Source organism: Tasmannia lanceolata, unplaced genomic scaffold, assembly GCF_043159265.1.
Source record: "Tasmannia lanceolata isolate RefF3 unplaced genomic scaffold, GAP_Taslan_0.1 ptg000005l, whole genome shotgun sequence".
In the NCBI taxonomy this organism is placed as follows: Eukaryota; Viridiplantae; Streptophyta; class Magnoliopsida; order Canellales; family Winteraceae; genus Tasmannia; species Tasmannia lanceolata.
Window position 1 is genome coordinate 10,753,095 of NW_027518682.1, and position 14,036 is coordinate 10,767,130.

At 38.0% G+C, this 14,036-nt stretch overlaps 1 protein-coding gene across 1 annotated transcript; it reads right to left on the bottom strand.

Moving 5' to 3' along the window:
- Window positions 1-478: 478 nt before the first annotated feature.
- Window positions 479-13,622, bottom strand: DGD1 (UDP-Glycosyltransferase superfamily protein). The gene is made up of 7 exons (XM_077379502.1): window positions 12,840-13,622; window positions 8,789-8,821; window positions 5,479-5,566; window positions 2,212-2,696; window positions 1,862-2,128; window positions 1,345-1,694; window positions 479-1,243 (listed from the first exon to the last, which is right to left on the bottom strand). Exons 1-7 carry the CDS (start codon window positions 13,470-13,472, stop codon window positions 712-714), a joined length of 2,388 nt encoding a protein of 795 aa, XP_077235617.1. The 5' UTR covers window positions 13,473-13,622; the 3' UTR covers window positions 479-711.
- Between the last annotated feature and the right edge of the window lie 414 nt (window positions 13,623-14,036).

Sequence of the window (14,036 nt, forward strand, 5' to 3'; positions counted from 1 at the left end):
ACATGTAGTATGCATTTTCCCTGTGATAGAACACGAAAAAGTACATGAAAATTCTGATGGTCGTGCCTTTTTTTATTCTCTGTTTTGTTTTACAGCATAGACAAGCTAAGATTTAACAAGCATAAATATGGTTGGGAAAATTAGAAATGGAAAAGAAATGCCAAGAGAAACTCTCAAATAACTAAGGCTCTATTTGTTTTGGATTTTGAGAACCGATTGTGACTAATTCAAAACAAACAGGGCCTAAATTTTGAGTCCAATAATAAGTTTTGGACTCAAAATCCAAAACAAAACGGGCCTATATTTTTTTCCTGAATGGTAAAAGGATTAAATTACTAGGAAAAAGGTACAAACTCGACTGAGAAGGGACTGAGAAGGTCAGAGCATGGGGACTAAAACAGAAAAAAGAAAAATGAAACAAAGGAATCACACATCGGCCTCAAGGATGGAAAAAAAAAAGGAAAATTAAAAAAAAGGGTAGCAAAATTCTGTTGGTCGTGATGTTTATTCTCCCATGTTCTTTCTTTCCTTTTTTACAGCATAGACTAGCTAGGATTTAACAAGTACAAACATGCTTGGGAAAAATATAAATGGAAAAAGAATAGCCATAATGAAATGCTAAGTGAAACACTCAAACAACTAAAGGATTACAGGCTCCTAAATTTTGCTATACTATACACATACAACAGAAGCAGAAATGAGTTAATTCCCTCACCAGCCATAAACCGGATTTTGTACCGACAGTGGCAAGAGGCGCAAGTCCTTACAGTGCTGCTTGTCGTAATCCCGTGTGCCTGGTATCGCTCCCGTTGAAAGTCTCAAAATCTCATTCCCCGTAAGACAGTAGTGGGCAAATGCCAATCCCCCGTCTAAAACTTCTGTCAAATTTGGCATTGTAACTGATTTCTTCATCTTCCTATGAACTTTGCCTGATTCTGAGGAGTGCACACTGTTATTCAGAACTTTGTCCAGTTCGGAGTACTCCATAAACCTCTCTGTCGCAGCCTCCCACGAGAGATTATATATCTGCTCGGGAGTAAGAGGCCGAGGTTCATTAGCCATTGCCTCTTTTACTCTTGCAACAAAGTCCTCTGATGTCTTGTAAGTCAAACAGTTAGGGAATGCCCTGAAGAACTCATTTGAGGGGTGGTCTGCACAGATCACAAATTTTCCCATCGCGAGAGCCTCTGCTGTTGCCGTGCAGAGTACATCACTGACGCTAGGGTTTATGAAAACTTTGTAGCTGCATAATTTACAATAATCAGACTAATTAGAGAGAGTGTGGGGGAACAAGAGCATTAGAGAAAGTCGATGGAATAAAGTGAGATTTAATTTATTTAGTACCTGTGAAGTGAATCATCGGCATGGTCTATCCCTTTGAGGAAGTTAAGGTTAAGTTCCAGTTTCTTGGCAGCAGATTGGACTTCGAGTGAGTCTTCTCCGTTTCCATAGACATCAAGCTTGAAGCCATCAAGGTCATTCTTGTGCTTTGATAACAAATCTATCAATTCCTTATACCCTTTTGCCCAGACCATCTTGCCTAAAAAGTATGCTCCCTTACAGAAGACCTGCTGCCCAAGCTCCCTCTCAGCCGCCACTTTCTCTCCAACCTTTAGAAACTTGGGATTCACACCATGAACATTACAAATGACAGACTTAGGGAGATCTTGTGTTGCTGCTGAAAGACACAGAACCTGCAAAATGGCCATCATCATTTATCGTTCAAGAGATAAAACCTCTGGGTCATTAAAGAAAGAAAGGAGATAGAATTAGCACAAAGAACTTCCATTGTTCTCCAAATATCTTACAAAATAGACAATATGAAACTCTTGGTTAAGTATAACAATGAAGACAATGGTACCTTGTGGCAGTATGCTCTGGTAACCCAATTATTAATGTGTTTCACGAAGAATGCTTGGAGAGCCCCATTTCTCTCCCTCTTGATATACTCCAAGTAATTTGTGTGGACAACGCCAACAACGTGATTAAATTTGTCACTCCAACGTTTCCCATGGTGGTACCAGTTTAGATGTTCTGGTTCTTCCAGTATGGCAATGTCTGCTTCCTTGGATGAAATAAACTGTGAAGTGTCTCCAGCAGGTATTATGCTTCGCCGTTCTTTGGAGAACTAGAACCAAAAAATATGAAAATGTTACAAAAAAAACAAATTCATGCAAAGTAAGAAGGGAAAACAATGCACCAGAGAGCTACCTTTCCTGGATAAAAAGCTATTTTAAAATCTGCCTTGAAGCCAACCCTTTCTTCCAGCCAACCCCGTATGTAAGATTCTTGCTCCTCTGGCGAGCTGAAAGTAAGATTGGTAGGGTAAACTAGTTCTTGGTCGGATTTGCAAAGCCATGGAACCAACAGTGTTACTTTCTGCTTTGCAGACTTGGACAAATATGCCGCTCGAAACAGTGGATTTACAGCCGTTCCAGTCATCCAAGGAAGACTGGCAGTTGTAACTATTGCGACATGGCGTTTCTCACCAGAAAAATCATGCTTTACGGAGTCAGACCAAAGGCCACCTTCGTAGCAATGCCCTGTACTTTGGAGCACACTGGCTATCCTGAAATCAAGTTCATCATTAATGTTCTCGTTTTCTCGCATGGAGGTTTCCCTTCCTGATAGGGAACGCCATATAAGTTGGTCTTTACGTTTGCTGCACAAAACCTCCACTATCTTGTCACATATATCTGCACCCCAAGATCTTATATGTCAGTAGAAGCATCGAATACTGGCTCAAATGCATAATTACATATACGAATATAGGATCCAGAAATAAAAATTCCTATACATGTTTCTCTAATGGACGTAATATAACTAAAATCTTAACCAAGGTATGTGTGGACCTACTAATGTACTTCTACTAAATCACATATAACTAGTCAAACAAATTCAAGAAAGATTGAACAAAAGAACATAATACAATATGCAGTATCTCAACATGGTTTCTCTGCAATCAAATATTTGGGTACACTCAAAAGCCCAGAGTAGCAGAGAAATTTTCCCCATGCAAACAAGTAGAATAGTGCAAACTCCCAGACTAGAAAAACCGAGGGATCACTTGTTTCAGGCCACTGCAGGTTCAGAAACAAACATAAAATACATAAAGACAAGAATAAAAATAGTGAAATAAAAATTGATGTATCTCCAAGTACAAAATGTGCAGATTTCTCTCTCATCCACAGAGTGTGAGGATGTGCCTTCGACACGTGAGCAACTCATAGTACTTGGTTCACAGTTTAACTTCAATTTCTTACAGTTCGATATGTGCTCAATGAAAGTAATAAAGAAATAGCCCAAATAACGCTAATCAGCTTATGGTTTGCAGTCGAGCAAACTTCTTAACTTCGCAACCGATGTCAGAAAGCACAAACTATTCCCTTCACCTTCTCTTTAAAAACATTATGCTATTTCTTGTCCCAATTCATTTGAAAGGCAAAACTATGGTTAAACTTGCATTTGAGGGGAAGTTTACCACTGGAAATAAGCATTTCAAAATCAAAAGAAAATGGCAGTGAATGATGACTCTTGAATATGTTTTAGGCAAATGAGCTTGAAGGAAACATTATGCCGAATCAGTTTTGTTTTTTTTTTCATTGGAAAAGACATAAGAATAGGCTATGATGAGAAAGTAGTTAATATGGATACTCATCACCTACTTTTGGGATGTCCATGGCAGTATGATAGGAATTCTGTGTATTAGGTGAGAAGAAATACCTACTCTTCAAGTTCAATAAAATCTGAATTGTACTCGTCTCATCGGAGGAAATTGGGACTACCTACTCCAAGTTCGATAAAATCTGAATAGTACTCATGCCATCGAAGGAAATTGGGCCAAAACAAAATGTTGAGGCAAGTACTAGTTTACTCACAATGAATAAGTTTACAAGCACCATGGAAGAGTCATGAGTACTTTTTGTTCGTTTGTGAAAGAGAAAACCGACGAGGGTGAAGCGCCGCCATTTAGTGAGATCTTTACTAGAGGTCCTGGATGTATTCCTAAAAGATTTACTGACAGCTTTACCCCTTTATGTGGGATATTCAGCATCAATTAGATTCAGTGTCGGGGGTGTTTATCTAATCGAGCCCACTATAAGATGTGCCCTAAGGAGCATAAGCAGCTTAATCACAGGTGAATGACCTCCTAGAGAGGGGAATTATACCTCAGTCCTCACGTAATCCCTGCATTGTTGAAGACGAAGAAAGATGGCACATGGCTAATGTGCATTGACAGTAGGGCATTAAATATTATTGTGAAATATTGTTTCTCCATTCCTAACCTAAATGATATGTTAGACCAGCTCTCAGGGGCTAAGATATTTTTAAAGTTGGATTTGAAAGAGGGTATCACCAGATATGCATCAGACCTGAGAACAAGTAGAAAACAACCTTCAAGATGAAAGGAGTTTGTATGAATGGCTAGTGATTTTGTTTGGGCTTTCTACTGCCTCTAACAGGTTTATGAGTCAGGAATAGTGTGCTAAGGCCATTTATGGGATGCAGTTGCATATTTTGATGATATCCTCATGTGCAGTGTCTCCATGGCATCACACTAAAAATATTTATGCGAGATTATGACTGCTCTGTGTAGGTAGAAGGAGAGTTAGAAATAACTCATCAATACAGTGCATAGACAAGTATCATATGGTGTGTCATCACTTCATTAATGAGCCTTGTAACAAGCTGAACATGTTCTAAGACACAATACAATACAAGTTGAGAGGAAGAGTTAGAAATAACTCATCATTGTGGTGCATACACGAGCATCGTATGGTGTGTCACCATTTCATTAATGGCAGTTTTATAATGATTTAACTTAGATATTTTTTGGGAATGTGAGTCGGGATTGAACCTCCAACCTCAAGGCTGAAGAACAAAGCCTTGATCAATTGAGCTAGAGGTTCAACTCCAAATTACAAGGCCTCCGTTTATACTGGTGATTGGGGTTGTACATCATTTTAAAGGATACCAGCAATACCGGCCACACGAATTGTGGATTCTCTCTCCTCCTTGCCTCTCCACGGAAATTCTCATCTTCCACTTTCTCACATAAGCTTGCAACAAATTTCACAACAAATACCATTTCAATGTCAAAAACAGAAATATGTGTCATAATGGAATAACTTCTCCAAATGCATTTTTTTATCTCACAAAGAACTATTCGGGGATAAAAATTCACAAGATATAGATGAATTGCATGACAATATTCTATGTCAATATTGCATGTTTTAGAGACCAATAGCCAGTGCTTAACTGCTTCTCAGCTACTTAATTTAGTTAATAACCACCCCCTCCCCTTTCTCATATTGTCGTACAGACTAGAAATAGCTCAGATAATTAGAAACAAACTAAATAATGATCTTAAGATATGATAGACTAGCATCCCCCACAATGGAATACATTGCAATACCAAACTGCACTCTAACAGGAGTATAATCACAAAATTGGTCTATCATAAGACTTTTTTCTCACCTCGTCTTAGGCCAAGCTGATCAAACAGGGGCACAGATTGCTTTACCAAATATGCCAGAAGTTCAGATGCATCCAATGGTGGTACTTCCTGCATTAAATAGTAAGAGAGTCAGCTCATGTAATTACATTTTGTTAAATCACTGCTTTTCAGGAAATCTGAATAAGTAGAATTATCCTGTAACTCAAGTCCTCAACCATGAGGTTCTGCATCCTAAAAGGTTCATCCTAGAATAGAAGACCAAATATGCCGAAGGTTCATCATAAAATATGAGTCAAAAACTACTGTCTAGCCACAATCACAATAAAGGATGTATTCCAGCCTTTAATTAAAATCATTAGAGAGTATTTTTTTTATATGAAATGCAGGCACGATGAGCTGAAAGCCTGAAATAAAGGTGGCTTGTTTTTTCATTGATGATAAAAGACAAAATGTAATAATTAAAAATATTAAAAACGATAAGGTATAAAGCTCAATCTCTAACTTGTAATTCCTGTAACATAGCAACTTGCACCAACTGCTAATTCTAGAATTTAGTTCAATAAACCACAAGATCGTACGAATAGATTATGATGGATCCTTCACAATAATCAAGGAGGAGCTAGATAGGATGATGAGGCCCATCATTAGTTTTAGGGTATTTATAACAGTGTTTAATTGATTCTTTTATAAGGTTTTAAGTCATAGGCGTATGATAGGTATTTTCATTAAGTTTTACACAGTCCACTAAAGCGAATAAGAATAAAGACGGCTTACCCTACTCTCACAACCCTATTCATATCAGTGTTCACAACACCATTCACATGGTTTTTGTATGGAGATTTAAGTGAGGGGTATGTTTATCAAAAGAGGGGGATATTTTGAAGGATATTGGAGTTCTTTTGAACCTCTTCATTTCTCTATAGATGTAGGCCTCAGCCCTCAGGGTCATCTGTTTTTCATGATGTTATGTTGTAAATAAATAAGCTTTGCTTATGGAGAAATCTTCTCGGTGTTGTGCTCATTTGTGACAGGCCTTCGATCCAGAGGTGTGATGCCCTAGGGTATATCTTCTCTCTTTCTTCGTCTTCTCAAGGTAACATCAATGTTTACTCTTCTTTCTAGGTCCAATTTAAGCCATGATTTGTGGGCACGGACACGAGTGTTGAGTGTCGACACAAACATTGAGTGTCGGACACGGCACAATCCCAAAATTTAGAAACGGGGACACAGCTAAAACAGAAATTATATATAATCATGATCTATGGACACGGATTCATGTGTCGAGTTTCGACACGGATACGAGGTGTCTAACATGGCAACTACTAAAAATTTACAAACGGTGACAAACCTATACATGTACATAACCGATTACTATATCATAATTTGCAATATTTATGGTATTCATATAACAAACTAATAAGTCTTAGGATTAACCAGCTATAATCAAAAACAAACATGAGATAAACAAATAACAACACATAAATAAGCTTTGCTTATGGAGAAGAGAAATCTTCTCGGTGTTGTGCTCGTTTGTGAGAGGCCTTCAATCCAGAGGTGTGATGCCCTAGGGTTTATCTTCTCTCTTTCTTCATCTTCTAAAGGTAACATCAATGTTTACTCTTCTTTCTAGGTCCAATTTGAGCTATGATTTGTGGGCACAGAAACGAGCGTTCAGTGTCGACAGACACGGAGCGTCAGACACGGCACAATCCCAAAATTTAGAAATGGGGACACTGCTAAAACAGAAATTATATATAATCATGATCTGTGGATACCGATTCGTGTGTCGAGTTTCGACACGGATACGAGGTGTCTAACATGGCAACTACTAAAAATCTAGAAATGGTGACAAACCTAGACACGTATATAACCGATTACTATATCATAATTTGCAATAATATGAATATGGTATTCATTTAACAAACTAATAAGTCTTAGGATTAACCAACTATAATCTAAAACAAACATGAAGAGTTTCTTTATGGTTTTAGGTTTAGGGGAGAGGATATAATAAAAAAATATTAGTTAAAGAAGAGCTAAAAGAAGAGTTTATAATAAAAGAAGAGTTAATAATAAAAAGGTAAACACAATATTCGATAATAAAACAGAATGCCACACTTGACATAGAACAAAAACGTGTCGACACATCTACATTAAGTCCGACACTTCTAGCAGTACATTTAGAAGTGTCTAAAGGAGTGTCGACGCATGGGGACACACGTGTCGTGTCGGAAACGACACGACAATAAATTCAAAGTGTCGGCCAAATCATAGTTATGTGTGATTTCCAAAGATAAAGGGTTAATTGCATTCAAGGGTTTTGCTAAGAGTATCAAGGTGATTAAAGTGATAGAATTTGATATTGAATCTCATAACCAGATTGATTAATCTCCATCGTCGAGGGTTGTGAACTTCTTTGTAATCATTGATATTGATTTTTTTAATGTTCCGGTGGATGCTATGCTTTTATTGTTATCATTAACAAGATCAATCTGAACAGATCTGATCTGATATTTGACAAATGAATTGAATAAATATCATCCATAGATTTTATAAATTGTGTTGATCTTGGGATCAAACTGTTGAGTCCCTTGAACTTTATTGAGATCAACTAGGTTAACCCTAATTGTGAATTTCAAGCCATATTGGAGGGTTAGATTGTAGTTATTTTTAGAAAGAGTGAAAATTTTGGATGGGCATATGTCAGTCTAAGTCAATGTTTTAAATTTCGGTTCCAGGGATAATACCATTCCCACCAAAACCAAAATTTTAGCCGAAATTCGGTAGAAGCAGTCGAAATGTCATTTTCTTGGACCGAAATTTCTGAAATTTCGGCTGAAATTTTGTAAAGGAATAAAAAAAATTAATATTTTATCAAGAATTTCGGCGAAATTTCCGAAATTAGGAAAATTTCGGCAATTTTGGTTTCAGAACGTTTCGGTTTTGGTCCACACTGAAATCCGAAATTTCGGTCCAAAATTTAAAACCTTGGCCTCAGTTCTAACTTTGAAGGGGACTCCTCATAATCCCCGACATTGTTGTCAAACTAACTCATACAGAGAGAGAGGCCAATAACTTTGACTAGCTATTTCGATAACCAAGGAGCAGAAAGGACAAATTTGTATATAGGAGTAGTTCCTCTTAAGTCACTTGTATTTGTTTTCTTTCATTATATTAAAGCAACATGATTATCAATTAAAAATATTATTGATTTTCATACTTTATGGGAAGGTGAATTTTCGAAAACAACAATGTGTGTATGACAATGTAATAGTAAATATATACCAGGACAGATCAGAAGTCACAAAAAATAACAAGATTAGGAACAACCTTTGATTCCTGAGGCTCCTTGTAGATTGATTTCTGCAAAAACAAAAAGCCAACAGTGCAAAATTATTCTTTGTATAAATAAAATAATAATTCAAATAAAACAAGATATGGATGATGCTAAGTTACTAACTATTGGAGGAATACAACTTGGAAGAGCCAAATTGAACATATAGTGGTGAAAATTAAGCACGTGTGGCATCTGGGACACATTTTTAACAAGATTCTGACCCTTTCAAGAGGGCAAGGATATGTCTTTCAGCCATATATTTAGAGAGGGCAGTAATATTGCAGGTTCACTTCAAAGGGGGTGTTATCAGAGATTTTTAGGGGAGGGACAATATTTTACCCCTAGTATAACTGTCTCTGCCTTGTATTTTTATTTTACACAATAAAACTGATATCTTCTCCCAAAAAAACAAATCAAAGATCATCTCCTTGCACAAATAGTGGTTCCTCTGATGGTCACAAAATGCATACATGAAAGAACTGATTCACTAGAAAGCTAATGCTTAAAAACAAGAACTATTTGTTGGCAATAGATACAAGCTTTTGATGCTCTTCATCAAAGTTGCACTCTCTCTACCATTCTCTCAGATGCCATAACAAGAGTAAGAAACAAGCCCAGTTTAACAGTCTTTACGGCCTTGCCATCTTCTTGGAAATGCAAAATAAAGATGAATGGCGGGAAATGAGAAGCAGCACATAATATCCCCAAGAATGATGAATCCAAAGTTTACTGTGTTGAAGGTCCTAAAGATGAGTTGTGCTTCTTTTTCATGTTTTACTCAACAACAAATAGATTATGAATACCTTTTAACAAAGGAACAAAAATGACAATGCATAAAGGACACATTTTTAAGATGTCCTGGAAATAGCCTGTTCTAAAACCGCAGTAAGATAATTTTCAAACAAAAAAACCGCGTTAAGATATCCACACATGCAAGCAAAGAGCACAAAACCCAGTAATGGCAGCTTCACTATTTCACTTTCGTAGTCAAGCACTCCTCATAACAGACCGAAAACAACTTGGGTAGAAACAGTGAGGAAAGACTTGATAGCTAGGAACATAACAGAGAACTTGACCTTGGATCGATTACAATGGAAGAAAATGATCCACGTAGAAGAACCCAACTAGAGCCAGGATTAGAGCCTGGTAGATTCCTTTCACCTTCTTCTTGAAATTTTTCTAAAGGATTCATTTAGCCGACCCCAACTAGTTTGGGACAAAGGCTTTGTTGAGTTGAGTTGAGTCAGGCACTCCTCATAAGTAAAAGACAATGATTATTCCCCATACACCCTCTATTTCTTTAATTTTGAGTGCTCGTTGATATTCTCACTTTGCTCAGAACCCGTGGAAATCAAATATAGATCTCCAAGAAATCTTTTAAGAATCAACTCAATTAATATCATCATTACTACAACCTTCGACCCTATCAAATCGTATAATGAAGAAAAGAGAAGAAGGGGAAACTCGAACCCCATCAAAACAAGCAGCATACCAGGAAGAGAGGTCATAGCCTAGGATGTGGGAGTTAGAGGATCAAGGAATGGCTTGCTGAATTCCCTTTCGGTTGGACAATTTTTAAAAGATGATGTTATTTGTGGTGTGGTGGATGTTGATGCATGCCGATGTTGCCTGGGCAGTCGTAGCAATCTAATTGGGAAAGTGGTCATCATAGGGACAAGAACACCTACACGTTCTACAAATATAATATGAAAGTAAAACTTCTTTTTTTTTTTTAAATTAAAAAAAAAAAGAAATTTTTTTTGCGTGGGGGTGGGGGGATAGAAATTTTCATGGTTATAAGAAGACTGATTAATGAATTGTTCAATATTACGACCTTTTAAATGATGATTCGCCGATGTTATCTAAAACGGTTGGCAAATGCTTTATTTGAGATTGGAACTCTTTCAAAAAATGGTTTGTGAGTTGTGACCCGAACCATAGTGTGAGAACTATTACATCAAGATCTAGTTTTCACTTAAATATTTGATTCAATAAACGAACAAGCATGTTAAAGGTGAAACATGGATCAGCATTAACAAGTTAAAGACGATAAAAAGTTTAGCTTTAAAAGTGTAAGAAGACTTGACCATGAGGGTGAGCTCACCCTAGTAGGGAGGGATTGGTACCTGTCAACATAGACTCTAAGCCCAAGTCCAGTAAATACAATAGACATATGACACCTTTTTTTTTGAATGGTTTTATAAAATTTCCAATAGACACATGACAGTAAGCACAAGAGAAGCGCCAAAAAATGGACATGATGTGATAATGTCAAAAGAGAGGTCCACGGATGCCCAAAGAATTTTTTTCTTTTTTCCTTTTTTTTTTTGTGTGAGTGTGCGTTTTGGGGGGGGTGGGTGTCGATCTTTGTTAATTTAATTTATAGAAATTTCTATGGTTATCCTCCAAGCTATTCAGGACGACTCTAGTTAGAAGTTACAAGTTTTAGAAGGTGATATTTTATGAAAGCAAGATTTATCATCCCATGAGCTACTTTATGCTGTATTAGTCGCATATCTTTGAAAGCCACAACATTTTGAACTTGGGACTCTCTCAAATAGGTTCTCCTACCCCAAATTCAAAACACCACCAATCCAGTAGTCATCTCCTACATGTGCTTTCGTAAGCATACTAGTATTTTCAAACATGGATGCGGGCTACAACATGGCTAAACAATTCTATTTAAAACGTGCGACGCGATCGACTACTCAGTTGACATGGCCGAGTACTCGATTGGCATGGTTATAACTCAGCAAAGTCAAATGAGCTTTGATTGATTTTGAGGGCAAAACACGGACACGGACAAGAATGCGACCGAGGTAAAAAGGAATTGACTCGGGCAAGCCGACGATGACGAGGGGAGTTTTGAAACTATAAAGCGGACATATCTCCGGGTTGGAATTTAATACTCAGGTTATCTATGTTGATAACACTAAACTAGAGCTTAATTATCAAAAGATGCTGCAGAGAACAGCCTACAAGCGGTATAAAACATAGAGCATGAAAATCATAAAGGAAGTTCTCTTCAACAGTCCAAATGAATACGAAGGAGATGCATCTGGATATAGAGAAGCGAGATGCGGTGGAGAAGGGGAAGACGCCAGGTAGGGGCGTCAGGGAGCTTAAGGCTCTAAAGAAGTAAGGGGTTTTTATTTCTTCAGGTGTAAATGTTTTTTGGTGGGTTTCTGCGGGTTGTCTTGGAGGTTTTTGCTTTTGGAAGGGTTAAGAAGGTTGTGTTTGGTTTGGATGTTGGTGAAAGATGGAAGGGGAAAAGTTGTTAATGGTCTAGTTACAGAACCCTTTACCCTAATTGAGGAAGCGGATGGTAATGAGAGCGTGCTTGAGGGACTTTGGTCCTTCGCTGCTCGAGGAGTTTTCCTCTGTTAATCTCTATTTTGCTAGGGTGAAAGGGTATCTGAAATGTTTTTATGAACGATTGGCCGAAGATACAGTAGATTTTTGGTGAAGATTAAGTTAATTTGTGGAAATGTAATGTCTCTTTGTAGACACAGTAGGTTTTCTTTTGGGAACAGTCCTATGCCTTTCATGTGTTGTAATCAGGGGGACTCCTGGTCCCCTCCGTTTTTTTGTATGATCTCAGTATCTGAATATATTGTCAATTTTAAATTTAAAAAAATCCGAATGAACAAAATCATCACATTCACTTTAATTTCAGCTTCTTTTCAACTCCCTCTCTCTCTCTCTCTCTCTCTCTCTCTCTCTCTCTCTCTCTCTCTCTCTCTCTCTCTCTCTCTCTCTCCCCAAAAAAATGGGAAGGAAAAATCCCAAATTGAGCAATATGCAAAAACTGAGAGATAAACTGTATTCACATGGCAAGATTACACTAAATCCTAAGTAAAAGAAATCCTCAAGATAGATAAACCATGTTCACATGACAACATCACATGTATAGCAACAATAAATGAACAAAAGAAAGAAATCTCACATCAACACAATGAAACCAATACGTAAGACCTAAACTTAAAAATAGAACAAAAAATTTCTAAATTCGGCAAAAAAAAAAAAAAAGAACAGAAAACATACCAGGCTTGACCTAACTTTCTCCACGAACTCATTGTTCCTAAAATTCCCAAAAATCTCGGAAGAACTTTTCCGCTCGAATTCCCTCAACCTTGTCTTCAAAACCCGAATCGGCTGCCACTCCTCATTCTCCCCCTTCCAATCCCACCGAAACCCCTTCCCCCTAATCTTCTTCCGCCCCGAAAGAAACCCATCCCGATCAAAATCGATAATTCTAACCGTATCTTCAACCTCCGAAACAATCGCGTTCTTAATCGCAGACAGATCGATCCGAATCCGAGACCTAGGGTTCCATTTTTGGAGCACTTTCTGACTAAAATCCGGAGAGGAATAAGCGCGGCGGAATTCGGAGAACTTTGGCTGGAGGCGCTTCACGAATTCGAGCTCGGGAGGAGGAAGAGAGGGAGCAGATTGGATTGGAACTGAGAAAGATGATGATGCTGTGTTGAGAAAATTCTCGAGCTCTCGATCGAATGAAGTAGCTAGGTTTTTGAATGAGTTTGCCCTAGCTCTCATGAGTTGAAGATCTGCATCTGCAGAATCTCGAACCTCTCTCCATCCTCTCGAGATGAAAGAGAAGGCCTTCTCTGCTGTGGCTGATGTAGAAGGACTAGGTTCTGTAACGGGATTCATCATCGCGAAGAAGAACCAGAGGGATTGGGAATTAGGGTTAGGGTTTAGCTCTCTGTTTTTTTTTTTTTTTTTCGAATCCTCCTCTTTTTTTTTTCGCTCGAATCCTCCTCTTTGTTGAAGATGAGGAGTTTCTAAACTTTATATATCCAAGAGAGAGAAAATGGGAAGGGAACGCGGGATTTAACGGTCAGGAAGGACCCAGAAAGCCATTCGAGCCACGTGGCGTTCCACGTAGGTAAGAGTGCCTTGCTGGCGGGTGATGTGGAGTGTATGGTGTGCAAGGCACGTGAAGTGATGACGTGGTTGGTTGTGATTGGGAGGAGTTTGGTGCGGTTTGGGATTGGGGAATATTCTAGATAGATGTGAATATTCTGGGAAATAGAGTGGTGACAGGACTAAGGAGGGGTGCTTTTGTGGAATTATTATACACGTGGCATGCACAATGGGCCGACATCATGTCGATAATACGGGTTTAAGTCCCGTGTGATTGTGAAACATGATTTTAAGGGATTTTTTTCCTTTTGCAAAATACCAACTCTGATTTGAGGTATTTGTAACAAGTTTCAA